At 43.9% G+C, this 16,694-nt stretch overlaps 1 protein-coding gene across 3 annotated transcripts in view; it reads right to left on the reverse strand.

The window, feature by feature from the left end:
• Positions 1-788: 788 nt before the first annotated feature.
• LOC112254520 (calmodulin-binding transcription activator 1) overlaps positions 789-16,694 on the reverse strand; it is a 138,842-nt gene continuing 122,936 nt past the window's right edge. The window contains exons 11-23 of one of the 3 annotated variants that reach the window (XM_042324431.1): positions 13,296-13,441; positions 13,010-13,194; positions 12,802-12,880; positions 12,438-12,705; positions 11,880-12,352; positions 11,629-11,789; positions 11,267-11,519; positions 10,772-10,843; positions 10,513-10,533; positions 10,255-10,400; positions 6,984-7,055; positions 6,764-6,794; positions 789-5,603 (exon numbers count right to left, since the gene is read on the reverse strand). In XM_042324431.1, coding sequence (XP_042180365.1) covers positions 5,571-5,603; positions 6,764-6,794; positions 6,984-7,055; positions 10,255-10,400; positions 10,513-10,533; positions 10,772-10,843; positions 11,267-11,519; positions 11,629-11,789; positions 11,880-12,352; positions 12,438-12,705; positions 12,802-12,880; positions 13,010-13,194; positions 13,296-13,441 — 1,940 coding nt within the window. In that variant the 3' untranslated portion in view covers positions 789-5,570. The remainder of the gene's footprint in view (positions 5,604-6,763; positions 6,795-6,983; positions 7,056-10,254; positions 10,401-10,512; positions 10,534-10,771; positions 10,844-11,266; positions 11,520-11,628; positions 11,790-11,879; positions 12,353-12,437; positions 12,706-12,801; positions 12,881-13,009; positions 13,195-13,295; positions 13,442-16,694) is intronic. The other 2 variants (XM_042324430.1, XM_042324432.1) reach the window with 2 other exon arrangements.

The raw sequence follows: 16,694 nt of genomic DNA on the forward strand, positions 1-16,694 counted from the left end.
TTGTACCTCAGGGTTTATAAACTCTGTTACAGGTCTGCTTGGACTGCTCCGCAAGCTTTGTGATGTTGTACCTCAGGGTTTATAAACTCTGTTACAGGTCTGCTTGGACTGCTCCGCAAGCTTTGTGATGTTGTACCTCAGGGTTTATAAACTCTGTTACAGGTCTGCTTGGACTGCTCCGCAAGCTTTGTGATGTTGTACCTCAGGGTTTATAAACTCTGTTACAGGTCTGCTTGGACTGCTCCGCAAGCTTTGTGATGTTGTACCTCAGGGTTTATAAAGTGTTTTTTCCCTTCTAAAATGTATGCTTTGGCCACAACTTCATGTACAGGATGAGTCAACAACATTATTTGGGTATGAGTTAACAGATTAAGGGCTCTATTCAATCTGTTTCGCTGAAGCATTACAGATTGCACCATAGAAATGTAAAGCCAACATATGCAGTCTCTGCTAATGCGGGAACATTGCCTTTACATTTCAATCACGTTGTAACGCTGAACCTCCGCAATACAGATTGAATAGAGCCCTAAGAGCTTTTAAAAGTGAGATTTTCACTAGATAGTTTAAATTAAATCATTATTCAACAAGGAAATAAAGTCTCTTCAATACCTCAACTTACTTCATTATAGGCCCATGGACAGAATTACCAGACTTAATTTTCAAAAGTATTTCTGGAAATACTAAAAATACAAAAACGTAGCATAGATATGATAAACAATTTGTAGCCCAGTTTCTTTTAAATGTCGTACAATCACACTGACAATAAAATAAACATCAGACCATTACAGTAAAGTGCAAATTTTCTTTTTACTCAGATTTCATTTTACAGCAGAAATTATGTAAAGCATTCAAAGTACATGTTCCACATATAAGGGCAATTCAAAACACTGTGCATGGCCTCAGCAGCAGAAGATTCTTTTTAAAAACATATTCAACTATTTATTGATGCGTATACATGCACATTATTAAAAAAATCACTTACAAAAGAGGGAAAGAGGTAGAAAGAGAGAGAGAAAGAGAGAGAGGGGGCATGAAGAACACAAAGTAGGAGGGAACAAAGCTAGGGATGAGAGAGGAAAAGAGAAAGAGAGGGAGAAGTCTAGCTAGCACTATTTAAACATGCAGTGTGATGTTAGCCCATAGCCCGTTATAACTACGGCCTGTATTTCAAAATGTATCTCTTATTAGACCTTTAACCTGTGGGTCAAAGGTCACCTCTGTGCAGCTTGCCCAGGAGCGAGTTCAGCAGGACGCAGTGTTTTGTTATGTTCAGATAGAAATATGGCATGGAGAACAAACATGCCTCTCTGACATGTAGAATAAGGAATCACGTCAGCTATATTCATAGCATTTCTATCTGCAACGTTCGGCTACTGAATGTGGCCCACTTTCCTTAGAGGAAGTCAAAGTTGCCTGTGACATAGCTTATGTTTTTCTCTACAAATTGATCTCTACGCTTACTTAAATTTACAGATCCTTATTTAGAAAATGTATATGTTTGTTTATTGCTCTGTGTGTTTCAGTGGAAAGCCTTATCCAGTGTGAATTCACCCCCTTTAAACAGCAGCGCCTCTCTGTGTTTCTGTTAGTGTAGCTGTGATGTGGTTGGAGGGCACAGTTCCAGGCCAGGGTATAAAATGATTAAGCGCATTCAAGAGTTGACTACAGAGTGAAACAGCGATAGGCTGGAGAGCCTTTCCAACATGAATAATTCCTGGGCCATAATGACCTGGTCAGGAAAACCACTCCGGGCCCTAGAGAGGATATTATTGTCTTCTTTTTGAGGCTCTACATATATTCGAATGTTTGTATTATATATGTTATATGTTGTGTCTCAGGTGTTTGGAAGTGGAAGTCCTTTATAGATGGGATGATGTGTGTGGCACCCATCTCAGGCCAACTCCCTGTGAACAAGACCTCAGGCTGCCACATCTCTGTGGGGTCATCGCCACTGTCATCTTATGAAAGATGAGGTATAGCCTAATCACAATTGGCTGATTGACACACACACACGCGCACAAACACACACACAGGGCCTACTCCACACCCCCAAGCCATTCTAGAACCCTGAGTTTAAATCTGAGGGAGTTACTGCTCCCTAAGAAAAAAGAAAAGAGAGAGAGTGTGATGTGTGTGCAAGATTGGAGATTGTGAGACGACCGAGTGAGTCGTGTGCATGTCTCTGTCTGTGTGTGTGAAGTTTGCTCCAGCTAAGATATGTTTTTATGTAAGAACGTTGGAAGAACATTACTGCCAGGACTGAACAGATGATAAATAAAGTGAAATGTCATGCAATTTCCATGCAGAAGAATACACTTTATCAATGTTCAAAACAGATATTTGCATCTTGAGAATGACCATACAGCAGTTGAATTCCAGAAAGAGGGTTTCTTGTGCTCTACATCTCACTAAAGACTTAACCCAAGGTATCTATATGACAGTGTCTAGGCCTACATGTACTGCCATTACTGTAAAATGGGCGTGAATGCGCCATGCAGAATTTAGCCTATAATATATCAACCAGCCCAGTCAGAGATATGGCATAATCTGGCAACCTAACTGAGATCCCAATGAGGATTGAAACGTTGTCAATGTTTCCTTCTCACAAATAAATACATGTAGGGGGCAAATCAGAGCTACGGATTTAAAAAAAAAAATGTAGCAACCCAAATGAACCATGGTAATGTATGCTGGGATCCACTACTCAGTATCTACCTGGTAGGAGGAGGAAAATACATCATCTGCTTAGAGGACCAAAAGCAGGACTAGTATCAGTCTGTTTCTGCTATAGCCAACTTGTCTTTTAACGATAGAATATTTTGAATGCATAAACACTTAGGTATAGGAAGAACAACAAAAATCACTAACCAATTAGAGTTCAAAATAAGACTGGGCGCCAATCTTTTGTGTAGAATAATCGTCACACACAATTTGGGCAACTATAGAGGGAATGGGTTAACTCATTTGGAGACATATAGTGGGTTCCTGATATTAGCTTGCACGTTCTGTATATGAGTAGGCACTTTCTAAACCAAACTGGTCATAATCCTCAGTCAAAACAAATCTGTAAGACACTCCAGGGAAGGAAACGCCTCATGGTAACACAGGCCATACTATTGGCAATTACATACTGGGGAATTTGAAGGGGAAAACATCTGTCTGAAGCTAAGAGATGAAAGTTTCAAATCTGCAATTGCTTTAACATAAAAGTATATACCACTTAGCAGACACGTTTATCCAATGTAACTTACTCAGTACAGTGCGGGCATACATTTTGAGTATGTGTGTGATCCCTGCAAGAAATTAACCAACAACCTTGGCATTGCCCGCACAACGCTCTTACTAACTGAGCCACAGAGGACCACACTAACAGAAACATCACCCATCACCAGTTTGTTTTGTTTTGACACCTGACAGGAACTCATTCTGTGTACACTTTAAAATAATAGATTATGAAGTTCTCCTTGCTTTCCCACCCTTCAGTTGCTTGAGATGACTGTGTACAGTATATTTAATACTTGTATGTTTTACCTCCTGGACCAGGAGTTTTTCCTGAACAAGTGACCACATGGTCAGGAAAAACTCCTGCACTAATCCTAGGGTCCTAGGGAAAAGTAGAATTCATAATAATTGGCACCACTAGCAAAATGATTTCATTCTTGCTGTCCTGAAATCAAAAGCATGTTGTGTATACATTTAGCTTTCTGCCCTTATTCTTTATATCACGGGTTTTAACATAAGATTTCATCAATGTCATGCTTTAGCAAAATGTTGTTCTATAACACTTATATCAAACACTTGTAAAGTGAAGTAGTTCAAATCCTCTTACAGTCCATAGCCACAAAAAATGTATGTTGATTTTCTTGCCCTGTTTCTTTGTCTTATTTTCTCATGCACATAGATCCATGGTTAGTATTTACATTATTTACAAACAATACAATTGTCCTGTATACCCGGGTCTCTATCTGCTCATACTGTTGTTATAGAAGTAAAATAATATATATTCTTAAATACAGTCTTTTCTCATGAAAAAGATCCGGGGTCTCCATATATACCCATACCTCGTCATTTTATGTACAGAGACGCTAAATAGTCAAAAATATGGGTTGGGCTAAACTCTATAAGGGCTAATATAGGGACCCATGTCCTAGACGGGGGCTAGCATATAGTAAGTATAGGGACTTCTCACAGACTATAAGAAGTCAAGGCAATGCAATGTGACACTCTCCTCAAAACCATATGTGGCTTTTTGAAGTTCATGTTAAGAACAAACTGACAGAGACAGATAACCATCTGAACCGAATATGTCACACATTACCACACATTACCACACATTACCACACAATAGGGGGATAAAACTAACTCGGGCTAAAATGCCCTTTTCTTACTGTAAATTAAATGAAAGAACATAAAAAAGGTAAATAAGAAAAATGAAACAAAGAGATAAATAAAAGCAGAAAACCCAGGTTATTTTCCTTACATAGAGCACATGATAAACACAGGGTAGAGATAGTCAATGAGGACAGAAGTGAGACACCACTACACATAAATACAAAACAAACAAGTTTGGTTGGCATGCAGGAGCTCACAGCTCAAACACATGCATTAGATTCAACAAACACAGACTCACACATCAGGCTAGCAAAATGCTTCCTCAGAGAATGACTTCATAGACAAGTCAATATAACAAATTAAGACACTGTTATTTACACCTAAACCCCTATCTGTTAATGTTCTTCTTACATTCAAGTGTAGTACTTCTCTTTGGGGGACTGGGTGACTGGTTGACCTGTCTAGCCAGCCAATCAGAGTGTGGTGATCACATTGACTTTGCCAACTGCCATAAAAGCCATGGGAGAAGAGCTAGTGAAAAACAGTGCATGCATACAGGATATGGGAGTGATATTTGGTTTATGTTTTCCTTTCCTAAAATGTATCATATATACAGCAAGTACAACAGGTCCAATATAGATTATGCATGTCAATGCAAATGTTGCCCATATGAGAAAACCAATCATCCCATTCTCCGTATCGAACACGTTCGATAAAAAAAGGTGCATCTTCAGCTGCATCCTGATCTTTTTCTCTTGTTCTTTTCTGCTCTTGAAGAAAACATTGATCTATCTGTGAAGAGTGCAAAGATGCCAGGCATGGTAATGTAGTTTCCTCTCTGTGATCTGGAGGAAGAGGAAAGTAAAGCGAGGCTGTGACCAGAGCCAGGACCATATGTTCATCAGAGCAGTCTCCCAGAGCAGTGTACCTGTCTGTTTGGGAAGCGTTTGTCTCAGAGAAACAGAGGGAGGAGAGAGAGGAGAGTTGTCTCTGTGTTGTCTCAGTGATATAGTTGCCATGTATCCCTCCTCATTCTCCTGTTTGAGTGTTAGCAGTCTGTTTGTAGAAGAGGAGTGTGGACTGTGAAGTAGTCCCATTGTGAGATTGGTATGAGGAGTGAGAGGAAAAGAGAATTGCCCCTGTGACCGAGGGAGGAAGGGACAGGAGGAGAGGGAAGAGAAGAGTGGAGAGGAGCTCACAGGATGAGGGGGCTCTGTGTTGGACTGGGTCGTGGGCTCTCAGGACCCCTGGCCTTTCTCTGCTCTCTTGCCCTAGAGGAGAGAAGAGCCCCAGGTCAGACACACACTCACACCACACTGATGGTTGGCACTGGGGACAACAAACAGTTATTTTGGTTCACCAGCCACTTTCGGTGTTACAGTTCTCAGATGACTGTAAGATGAGCGGCCTCATACACACACACACACAAGCGCACACCCACCCACTCACGCGGGCAAGCGCGCACACACACACACACTTCTCTCCCCCCTCTCCCTCCACAACTACCAAGCCAAAAATAATAGCAGGATACTGGCAGGCCAAACAAGAGAGAAGCCCCTCCCACAGAGGAAGTGATGTCATTCAAAGCATGCCCCAGTCCCTGGAAGTAAAGCAGAAGGACCTGCCCCCTCTCTCTGTCAGTCATGCAGAAATACCAGCATCATTCAGCAATATCCAGAGAGAGAAAGAGAGAGGAACAGAGAGGGAGAGAGAGAAAGAGAGAGGGAGAGAGAGAAAGAAAGAGGGAGAGAGAGAAAGAAAGGGGAACAGAGAGGGAGATAGACAAAGAGAGGGGAAGAGAGAGAAAGAGAGAGAAAGAGAGAGGAAGAGAGAGGGAGAGAGAGAAAGACGGAGAGAAAGAAAGAAAGAGGAACAGAGAGAAAGAGAGGGGAAGATAGAGAAAGAGAGGAACAGAGAGGGAGAGCGAGAAAAAGAGAGGAAGAGGAACAGAGAGGGAGAGGAAGAGAGAGGAAGAGGAACAGAGAGGAACAGAGGGGAAGATAGAGAAAGAGAGGAACAGAGAGGGATAGAGAAAAAGAGAGGAAGAGGAACAGAGAGGGAGAGAGAGAAAAAGAGAGGAAGAGAGAGGAAGAGAGAGGAAGAGGAACAGAGAGGGAGAGAGAGAAAGAGAGAGAAAGAGAGGAAGAGGAACAGAGAGGGAGAAAGAGAAAGAGAGAAAAAGCAAAGGGACTAGAGGGACAGATAGAGGTGTTTATGTTTGATGTTTGGACTGACCCAGTGTTCCCTCTCTCCCTCTCAAGAGAGCTGACATGCAAACAGGCATCAGCCACATGGAGAGAGGGAGCGAGAGAAAAGTGAGAGAGAGAAGGGGCGAAGGAGAGAAAAAGAGAGAGTATGAGGAGAAAGTAAGAAATGAGAGTTAGAAGAGGGGGTAAGAAAAGCCCAAACTGAGTTACTGGTGCTCACTTACCCGTTTGACTGGTCTATGGTCCATCAAGAGGCTTCACAGAAACAGCAAAACAACACCAACTATTAGCACACACACACACTGGGTATGGGGAGGAGGGGTGAGGTTGTCACCACACGGCCATGCTAGAGAGGACAGACATGGTCAACACCTGCATCCTCTCTATCATGGTGATGTAGTGACAGCTGGTCTGGAGCAGGAAGGAGATTGTGTGAATTAGTACCTGTGGCGGCATCTGAGCAGGAACCTCAGGATCTTACGGGCAGCCTGGTTCTGTCTCTTAGTGAGGAGACTGCTGCATGGCGACAACCACACAGCACAGTTAGGGTGTGTGTGCTTGTCTGTTTGTGTGTATAGGTCGGTATCAATAAAACGTCACAATAAGGTGCAGAGCTTTCGATTTGCCCTCTGGGGGGCGAGGACACCCCAGCGCCACTAAAACCATTGGGATGTTTTTAAGGGATTGTTAAATACATGTCGTCAGACTTATACAGCAAGTAACTGTCTGCTTTCATGATCAGTAAAATGTCAGATACGTGAGGGTAGCCTATCCATTTGGCATGTATAACAAGTGTCATTTAGCTTCATCAGAGATTAGGCTTTTGGAAAGAGATTGACAAGTCATTGTCCCGGTAAAGTTGTCAGTCAGACTTCTGTCATCACCACAATAGATAAAGCCATCTAGTTTAAGCCCTGAAAGTTAGCTTGTTAGCTATATTGAAGCGATCTGTTGTTAACTAGCTGGCCACTTTGACGTTGTCCATCAATCACTGCAACCTATCATGTCTGTCGGCAGCAATCGTGATTGAACACTCTGAAAAACAATGTTGAAAAGGGGATAATGTTAGCTAACTTTGCTGGGTAGGTCCATGTTGGTTGGAGAAAAAAGTACATTAGGTTTACTTACCACTATGTTTAGCCAACTGTACCACATTTCTACTGGTATCTTGCAAAGTAAACATTATCGAACAATACTTTGACAAATGCACCCTTCTGCTGCTTGACAGGCAGACCGCACAAAGGACGGGAAATGAATTTCAACCACTCATACTTGTCAGGTGTAGTTCACTGTTATGTTATATCACTCAAATATCCAATTAATGGTGGCCAATATAAAGAGATATCCTGAAGTTACTCTCATGTATCTGAAATGATATGATCAATGGATGTTTACTGATCATAAAGCATGCAGTTACTTGCTGTATAAGTCTGATGACAGAGATGAATGTGGAATCATCTGAAAATGTGTAGTCCTGACTATGCTCTTCAAGAGGTAATGATATTAAAACCAAATAGTTATAACATGTATTTATTTAACAATCCCTTAAAAAAGACACGTGGCGGTGATGGGGGTCTCCTCGCCCTCCAGCAGGCAAATCAAACGTTCTGCACCTTATTGTGATGTTGTATTGATAATGACCTATGTGCACCTTATTGTGATGTGGTATTGATAATGACCTATGTGCACCTTATTGTGATGTGGTATTGATAATGACCTATGTGCACCTTATTGTGATGTGGTATTGATAATGACCTATGTGCACCTTATTGTGATGTGGTATTGATAATGACCTATGTGCACCTTATTGTGATGTGGTATTGATAATGACCTATGTGCACCTTATTGTGATTTTGTATTGATAATGACCTATGTGCACCTTATTGTGATGTGGTATTGATAATGACCTATGTGCACCTTATTGTGATGTGGTATTGATAATGACCTATGTGCACCTTATTGTGATTTTGTATTGATAATGACCTATGTGCACCTTATTGTGATGTGGTATTGATAATGACCTATGTGCACCTTATTGTGATGTGGTATTGATTATGACCTATGTGCACCTTATTGTGATGTGGTATTGATAATGACCTATGTGCACCTTATTGTGATGTGGTATTGATAATGACCTATGTGCACCTTATTGTGATGTGGTATTGATAATGACCTATGTGCACCTTATTGTGATGTGGTATTGATTATGACCTATGTGCACCTTATTGTGATGTTGTATTGATAATGACCTATGTGCACCTTATTGTGATGAGGTATTGATAATGACCTATGTGCACCTTATTGTGATGAGGTATTGATAATGACCTATGTGCACCTTATTGTGATGAGGTATTGATAATGACCTATGTGCACCTTATTGTGATGAGGTATTGATAATGACCTATGTGCACCTTATTGTGATGAGGTATTGATAATGACCTATGTGCACCTTATTGTGATGTGGTATTGATAATGACCTATGTGCACCTTATTGTGATGAGGTATTGATTATGACCTATGTGCACCTTATTGTGATGTGGTATTGATTATGACCTATGTGCACCTTATTGTGATGAGGTATTGATTATGACCTATGTGCACCTTATTGTGATGAGGTATTGATTATGACCTATGTGCACCTTATTGTGATGTGGTATTGATAATGACCTATGTGCACCTTATTGTGATGTGGTATTGATAATGACCTATGTGCACCTTATTGTGATGAGGTATTGATAATGACCTATGTGCACCTTATTGTGATGTGGTATTGATAATGACCTATGTGCACCTTATTGTGATGTGGTATTGATAATGACCTATGTGCACCTTATTGTGATGAGGTATTGATAATGACCTATGTGCACCTTATTGTGATGAGGTATTGATTATGACCTATGTGCACCTTATTGTAATGAGGTATTGATAATGACCTATGTGCACCTTATTGTGATGAGGTATTGATAATGACCTATGTGCACCTTATTGTGATGTGGTATTGATAATGACCTATGTGCACCTTATTGTGATGAGGTATTGATAATGACCTATGTGCACCTTATTGTGATGAGGTATTGATAATGACCTATGTGCACCTTATTGTGATGAGGTATTGATAATGACCTATGTGCACCTTATTGTGATGAGGTATTGATAATGACCTATGTGCACCTTATTGTGATGAGGTATTGATAATGACCTATGTGCACCTTATTGTGATGAGGTATTGATAATGACCTATGTGCACCTTATTGTGATGAGGTATTGATAATGACCTATGTGCACCTTATTGTGATGAGGTATTGATAATGACCTATGTGCACCTTATTGTGATGAGGTATTGATAATGACCTATGTGCACCTTATTGTGATGTGGTATTGATAATGACCTATGTGCACCTTATTGTGATGAGGTTTGATAATGACCTATGTGCACCTTATTGTGATGAGGTATTGATAATGACCTATGTGCACCTTATTGTGATGAGGTATTGATAATGACCTATGTGCACCTTATTGTGATGAGGTATTGATAATGACCTATGTGCACCTTATTGTGATGAGGTATTGATAATGACCTATGTGCACCTTATTGTGATGAGGTATTGATAATGACCTATGTGCACCTTATTGTGATGAGGTATTGATAATGACCTATGTGCACCTTATTGTGATGAGGTATTGATAATGACCTATGTGCGTGCCATGTGTGTACCTGAGAGAGTGTCTGTAGCTGCGGTAGTATTGCTGGATCAGTACTGCTGCTCGCCGGCTCTGCTGGAACTTCCTCTGTTCGTGGAAACTGCGGAAGCGGCTCTGGATCAAAATGGCTGCCAGCGTCATCCTCTTATAAAGTGCATACTGATAGAGATATTACATTAGACTGGTCAGGGAATTAGTACAAACTTAATGTACATTCAAGCAATGTGTTATAGAATAAAGACAGAGAGATTGAGAGAGAGTGCCACACTACCTTCAAGGCTATCCATGACAGCTTGAGAGAGATGGAGAGAGATGGAGAGAGGGAGAAAGAAAGAGAGAGAGTATGAAGGACATATTGTGGATACATCCAGTCATAGTGAACCAGACTAGACATAGAGTAGAAGGTATGTCAGCTGCTGTGTTCTAGTTGTCCTGACTAATGGCTGAGCTGACTGATGCTGATTGGTCATTGGCTTCAGTAGCAGGGCTGATATGATCTGGTTGATCTGGGATTGAGAGTCATACTGTACCTGTTTGTATTTCTTATAGCAGCGCTGGACCACTGCTACTGTTTCTTTACGTTGCTCCTGGATTGGCCGGCCCTAGAGGAAGGAGGAAGGGAAGGGTGAGTTGGCATGGCACCCACAGGGGAGAGACCAGGAGTGGGCATGCGAGCCACAGATGGTTGACCCCAAACTTCACAACAAAGGATTCTAGATCATACAGTTGTTGCAGTGTATCCTTATGAGGGAGAGGGAGAGAGAGAGAGAATGCAGTGCAGTTGTTTTTTCTATCCAGGCCATGCTCTGCTTAAACTCCCCATGCAGGGTCAATCACACACACCCAGACAATACTACTCCAGACATTCACCCATTCACCCTTCAACCTGTGGAGCCAGGGACCTGGCAGGGAGAACTTTTAACCCAGAATAAAGTCTTCTTCTACTTGACCCTTCTGTTGTATTTTGTAGTGCTTTGAGTGATTTTTGTGTACGACGGCTTTACAAACAGAGTTATTATCAATACCTTGTACTTTCTGAGGGTGTGGTGGGCGTGTCTTGCAGCCTCGTACAGTTCTCTTTGCTCCGCCTCTGTCAGTGTGAGGTGGGCAGGGTTTGTGTCTGGGCCCTCTCCACTGAGTGATGCATGCAGGAAGGAGCTCCAGTCGGCTGGGGAGGGCAGGCCTTGCGGAGCCAGGGGACTTTCCTCATCCTCAGGCCCAGACAGGGGGCTTGGTATGGGGCTTGGGGTGGGCATCTGGGGCCTGGAGTATAGAAACCTGAAGGAAAAGCACCAGAAGCAGTATGAGGGAGAGTGCAGGCAGTAATATACACTACATCGATACAACACCACAGTATCATATAGAGATAGGAGCTTTATGGACTCACCGCTCCACGTCACCAATGTAACTAGCCAACCAGCTGACATCACCGCTGACCCCAACGGTCTCCGGTGGCGACGTCTCAGTCTCCGTGGCAACAAATCCCTCCTGTTTGATCCTGTCAGGAGTGGCCTCCATGATGTGTTCTGCCAGCATCATCATGTTCATCTGCAACACACACACAAATAAGTGCTTGCACGAAGTAAAAGTGGAGGCTTGAGTGGAGTTATTGGTCAAACTAGCCTAAGATCCTCCTACCTGCAGGTCTTCACTGTTCTCCTGATAGGTCAGCAGTTCTGGCTCCTCCCCCCTGGTGGATACGCCCCTCTGACGCAGATGATTGGCCAGTCTCTCCTTTCCCAGAATCCTCCTGGCCAAACTCCGCCTCCCAAGAGCCTGCCGCAAGCTATACCTACTGCCACCCCCTGACCCCCCTAACCTGGCCTGCAGAGGTGGGCTGGGGAAGTGGGGATTTGGGGTGTTAGAGCTGGGTCTGGGGGGGTGAGTGTTTAGGGGGCTGAGGTTGGGTAGTTGAGAGCGTGGGGGGTTGACTGGCTGTTGCTGGGCCTCAGGGATGAGTTTGAGTCTCTTGGCTGGTGGTAGGTCTCCCTGGTTGTCTGGTGGCCCCCGGTGTTGGCCCTGCAACTGGGGTTGGCCCTGGTGAGCCCAGCTCTGACTCTGGCTGTGGTTCTGGGTGCTCTGCTGTGGTTCTGTCCTGGTTCTCCTTAGGTCTGGTGAGACAGATCATGATATCACACATGTAACTGCGGCCCTCAGGGTTAAATACCCCAATGTAACCAAGGTAACCTCTCTCACCTGGGTTAGAGCTGGGGGCGGGGCTTTCCCTATGTCCACTGGGCTCCGATTCGCTGCTCCACCTGTCCATCCAGGTGTCAGTGGGTGGACTCTGAGTAGGAGGAGTCTGTTGCAGCTGCTCCAGTAGCTCGGCCAAGCGAGTGTGTCCCCGTGAGCGTGCAATACTGAGTGGCAGGCGGCCCAGCGAATCAGGGATGGCCAAAGCTCTGGGGTCCCACTGGTACAGAACCAGCGCTGCTTCTGTATGACCCAGAGCACAGGCCCACATCTACCGGGTGGAGACAAAACACGTCATATATACACAGCATTAAATAAATATAGACAGAACATACATTCACATTACATCACAAACACAATCTCTTACCAGTGGGGTGCAGGAGAAGTGGTCGACATTGAGCGGGTCCACCTCTAATTCCAGATCTATGCTGTCTGCATGCTTAGTGCTGAGGAACAGAGGAGCACATTTAGAACCACATCTTAATGTACCTGTGGGTGTGTGTGTGTGTGTGTGTGTGTGTGTGTGTGTGTGTGTGTGTGTGTGTGTGTGTGTGTGTGTGTGCGTGGATTCTCACCGCCAGCGGATGAGAGTCTGTATTAACCCTGCGTATCCCTGAGCTGCGGCCAGGTGCAGCAGGGTCATGCCCCGGGAACTCCGGCTGTGGATCAGCTGATTGGAGGAAACCCAACAGGGACGGGTCATCATCTTCTCACATACCACCACCACACGACCCTCAAATGAACCCTCGGCTGGGGAGAGCTGGAGAGAGAGGGAGGGGTAAAAGCAATCAATCAATAAAACAATCAAACAATTAACTAGCCACTCAACCAACCAATCAATTAACCAATCCAATGAGTTACCTGGGACTGGTGGTCAGTGCCACCTGCTCCTCCACCACCCCCAGTGGCTGCCGTGGTTTCGGAGCTCTGATGGTGATTGGTTATCTCAGCCATCCTCTGTTCCATCTGCTCCAGACGCTCCAGAATGGACATCCTGAACTGGGTATCTATGGAAACACAGGAGGGACACACTGGGATTGGATAAAAGTGGGACAGGCAGAGATGACTGGTTGAGGTGAGCTGTATTCATAATGTGTTCATTATCTCTATAGCAGATTCCCATACAGTAAGAGAAAACAGAGTTTACAGGGTGAAACATCAAGCTCTCTCTCTACAGAGATAAACCTTAAAAACAAACTAGACCTGGTGGCAAGTCAACAATAGTCAATGTTTGTATCTATGTGAGAGAGAACAGGAGTGTGTACTTGCACTGTGTGTGTGTGTGTGTGTGTGTGCTTGCGCGCGTCTTTGTTCAAATGCTACTGCAGTGTTGCTGCAGTGCAGATTATGTCATCCCCACCTGATGGTCTCTCTTTCTCCCTCTCCATCTCCATCTCCGTCTCTCTATCTCTCTCTCTCTCTCTCTCGCTCTCTCTCTCTTTCTCTCTCTCTCTCAGGATGCGGCACACACAGAGGAGGAGAAGAGGGTGGGACGACAACTGTGACATAAGAGCTCCTCCCCTTTAACACAACTACTACAGCCAATCAGAATGGAGCATAGCCTGCCAGCTACGCACGACAGAGAGCTCATCTGAATGAACAGAAAAACAAACTCAACATGTTGTGTTAGCTTCCCAAACAAATGCCTTAAGGTCAGTGTGCTAACATGGTCTGTCGTCACCCAGACATATTGGGTTCAATACCAGCTGGTTATACCACCACATTGCGTGGACAAAATTTTAGGGGGAAATTATAAGTTTCTCTGTTCTATGTCTAGGCGGGTCTGTCTGGATTACTCCGATCTGTGTGGGTGTTGCATCAGTCTGCTGCATGTGGGACCTTGATCTCTCACCAGACACAGAGGAATCATGAATTATACTGACCCTCTTTGACTCTCCAACTGTGTGTGTCTCTGCATGTGTGTATCTACAGACTTGTGTGTCTCAGTCTCCAACCATGTTTGTGTTGCTCACAAGATATGTTTGTATGTGTGTCAGTCTCTTTCCTCCTACAGGGAGCCTATCTGTCTACTCCATAGGCTATACCCCTTTCCTACCCTTCTATGAGGTCCTCTGGGGCACTTCCAGTCACACACACAGCATGTCAGTGACAACAGCATGTCAAGGACAACACAGTACTTGGCGGTGGAGACATGACCACTGCTGACAACATGCTTGTTTCTATGTTTTAGTTTTTTTTCAGTCGGGTATTTATGGATGGCGGGAGGTCTGTTTAATTAGAGAAAAGCTTGTTTTCCAGGACTGTTCAATTCTGTTCCAAGTTTTGACCCACTTTCTGCCCCTGTTCCTGCCCATCAGACTTGGGATTTGTTAAATTGTTATACATTTGTTAAAGTAACCAGAATAAAAACTGTGAAACGTCACATTAGGAAATTATTTTCACCAGCCCACAGGCTTTCAGCACAACAGCTAGTCTACAACTCGTGGCACTGTCCACTTCTCTTGGTGCTGAAATCAGAATGTGGGACCGCGCTTCATGCAACTTCGACTTGGTTCAGACCAGCTCGTAGCCTACTCCCCTCTGTTCAATTCACTCACTTATAGTTTACAAGTTATAATAGTTCATTGCCCTAAATGTAGGCCTATGCCTTTGCGAAAAGTTAATAGACTAGGCTACAGAAGTCCCCAAACGGCATATTAGCTACACGGACAGGGGCTTATTGTAGTCCTTTGTTTGAGGTTGATTTATTCAGAGAGAAAGAGAGAGAGAGCGAGACAAAGCGCGAGAGAGAGAGAGAGAGAGAGAGAGAGAGAGAGAGAGAGAGAGCAGCTCCTCCACAGCACACGTGTTACTTAGTTACTTAGTCATTGTGCTACCAGGCCAGCCAAGTTACACAACATAATATACAGGGGTTAGCCATTTACACACGTTTTAATACCTGTGCTGCAAGATGAGGGAATTTGACCTGGACTGTGTTGGCTGTGAGCCTTTACAAGGTACATCATCTGTAATGACCAATGAAAGCAATGTAAACACACACGACTAGCGACTTTCGAGACGATGCGAGCATGCATAGGCAGACATAGCCTACTATCAACACCACAGTCAGGTAGCCAAAGTGAATAATAGGATAAACTAAAATCCTCTAAATGGCTCCAGTCCAGACTCAACAGCGACCTCCGAGACATTCTGTGGCTCTTGCATTTTCAACACCAATTACGAGGTAAATGCACAAAACACCGACAACAGCCAAAAGTCTATTTTCTATTTCGTTTTCACATAATAGATAAGGCTACTAACCGGAAAGCTCAAATAGTTTCTCTGACGCTCTCTTTGTCCTTCTTCTTCTGTTTTACAGTTCCCTTTTAGTTTGAGGTGTGCGACGCTTGCTACCATGCAACATCAATAGAACAAAGTGGAAGAGGCGAGAGAGAGAGTCTCTACCCTCCCCTCCCATTTCGCGCCGTTTCTCTCCCCTAAAACCGTGAGAGGTGCGTAAACAGGGCAGACGTTCATTCTAATTGCGCCGCAGGGAAACAGACGCCGGAGTTAAATCTAACCATGGGGAGTTCCACGAGCTACCGGTGTCTCGGTCATCATCCGTGGGAGAAAAATAAACGAATCACAAGAGTCAGAGACAGTAGAATAACTTGACTGCCCGCTTTTCAAACAAAGGCACAGTGGAGAGACGAGAGTGAATTCAAGCAGGCGTGAGTAGGCTAATGCAAATATGCCTGGGTAGCCGTACTCTATCATTCTGATATTTGATCTCTTTGGTGCATTGTACAATTTTGGTAGTCTAGTTTATGACAACGAGACTCAATATGGGGCGACCGACCATTGGAACAGGTTTAAACTAGGCTGCCGAGGCTACGCCTCTTTCTCATTCGGTCAATCTGTCGAGATTATGCTGGGAGCGATTTTGCACAGATGGCTGCTCTATTAATCCCACCTCCAGCGATCTAAAACGCTCTAAAATCTATTGCTATTCCGCTTTGTGTATCCTATGTGAGCGGAACCTGGTGAAGACCCATTACTTGTTTACAGTTAGCTGCAATAAAACAGACCGTCAACGTAACAAAACATTATGCGAGTGTTCTCTTTATGTGGACCGCAGCAGTGCGTCTTTCTGTAGACGCATTGCCGCACTGCCCCTCCCCCATCTCTCTCTCTCTCTCTCTCTCTCTCTCTCTCTCTCTCTCTCTGCATTGCGGGCGATAGCACAGGCCACAATAGCGTATCTATCACATAGACTGGAGCGAACGAGATGAAACACACACGCCCCTGAACTATACAGGC

The sequence above is a fragment of the Oncorhynchus tshawytscha genome, linkage group LG07 (assembly GCF_018296145.1).
Source record: "Oncorhynchus tshawytscha isolate Ot180627B linkage group LG07, Otsh_v2.0, whole genome shotgun sequence".
NCBI classification, from domain to species: Eukaryota; Metazoa; Chordata; class Actinopteri; order Salmoniformes; family Salmonidae; genus Oncorhynchus; species Oncorhynchus tshawytscha.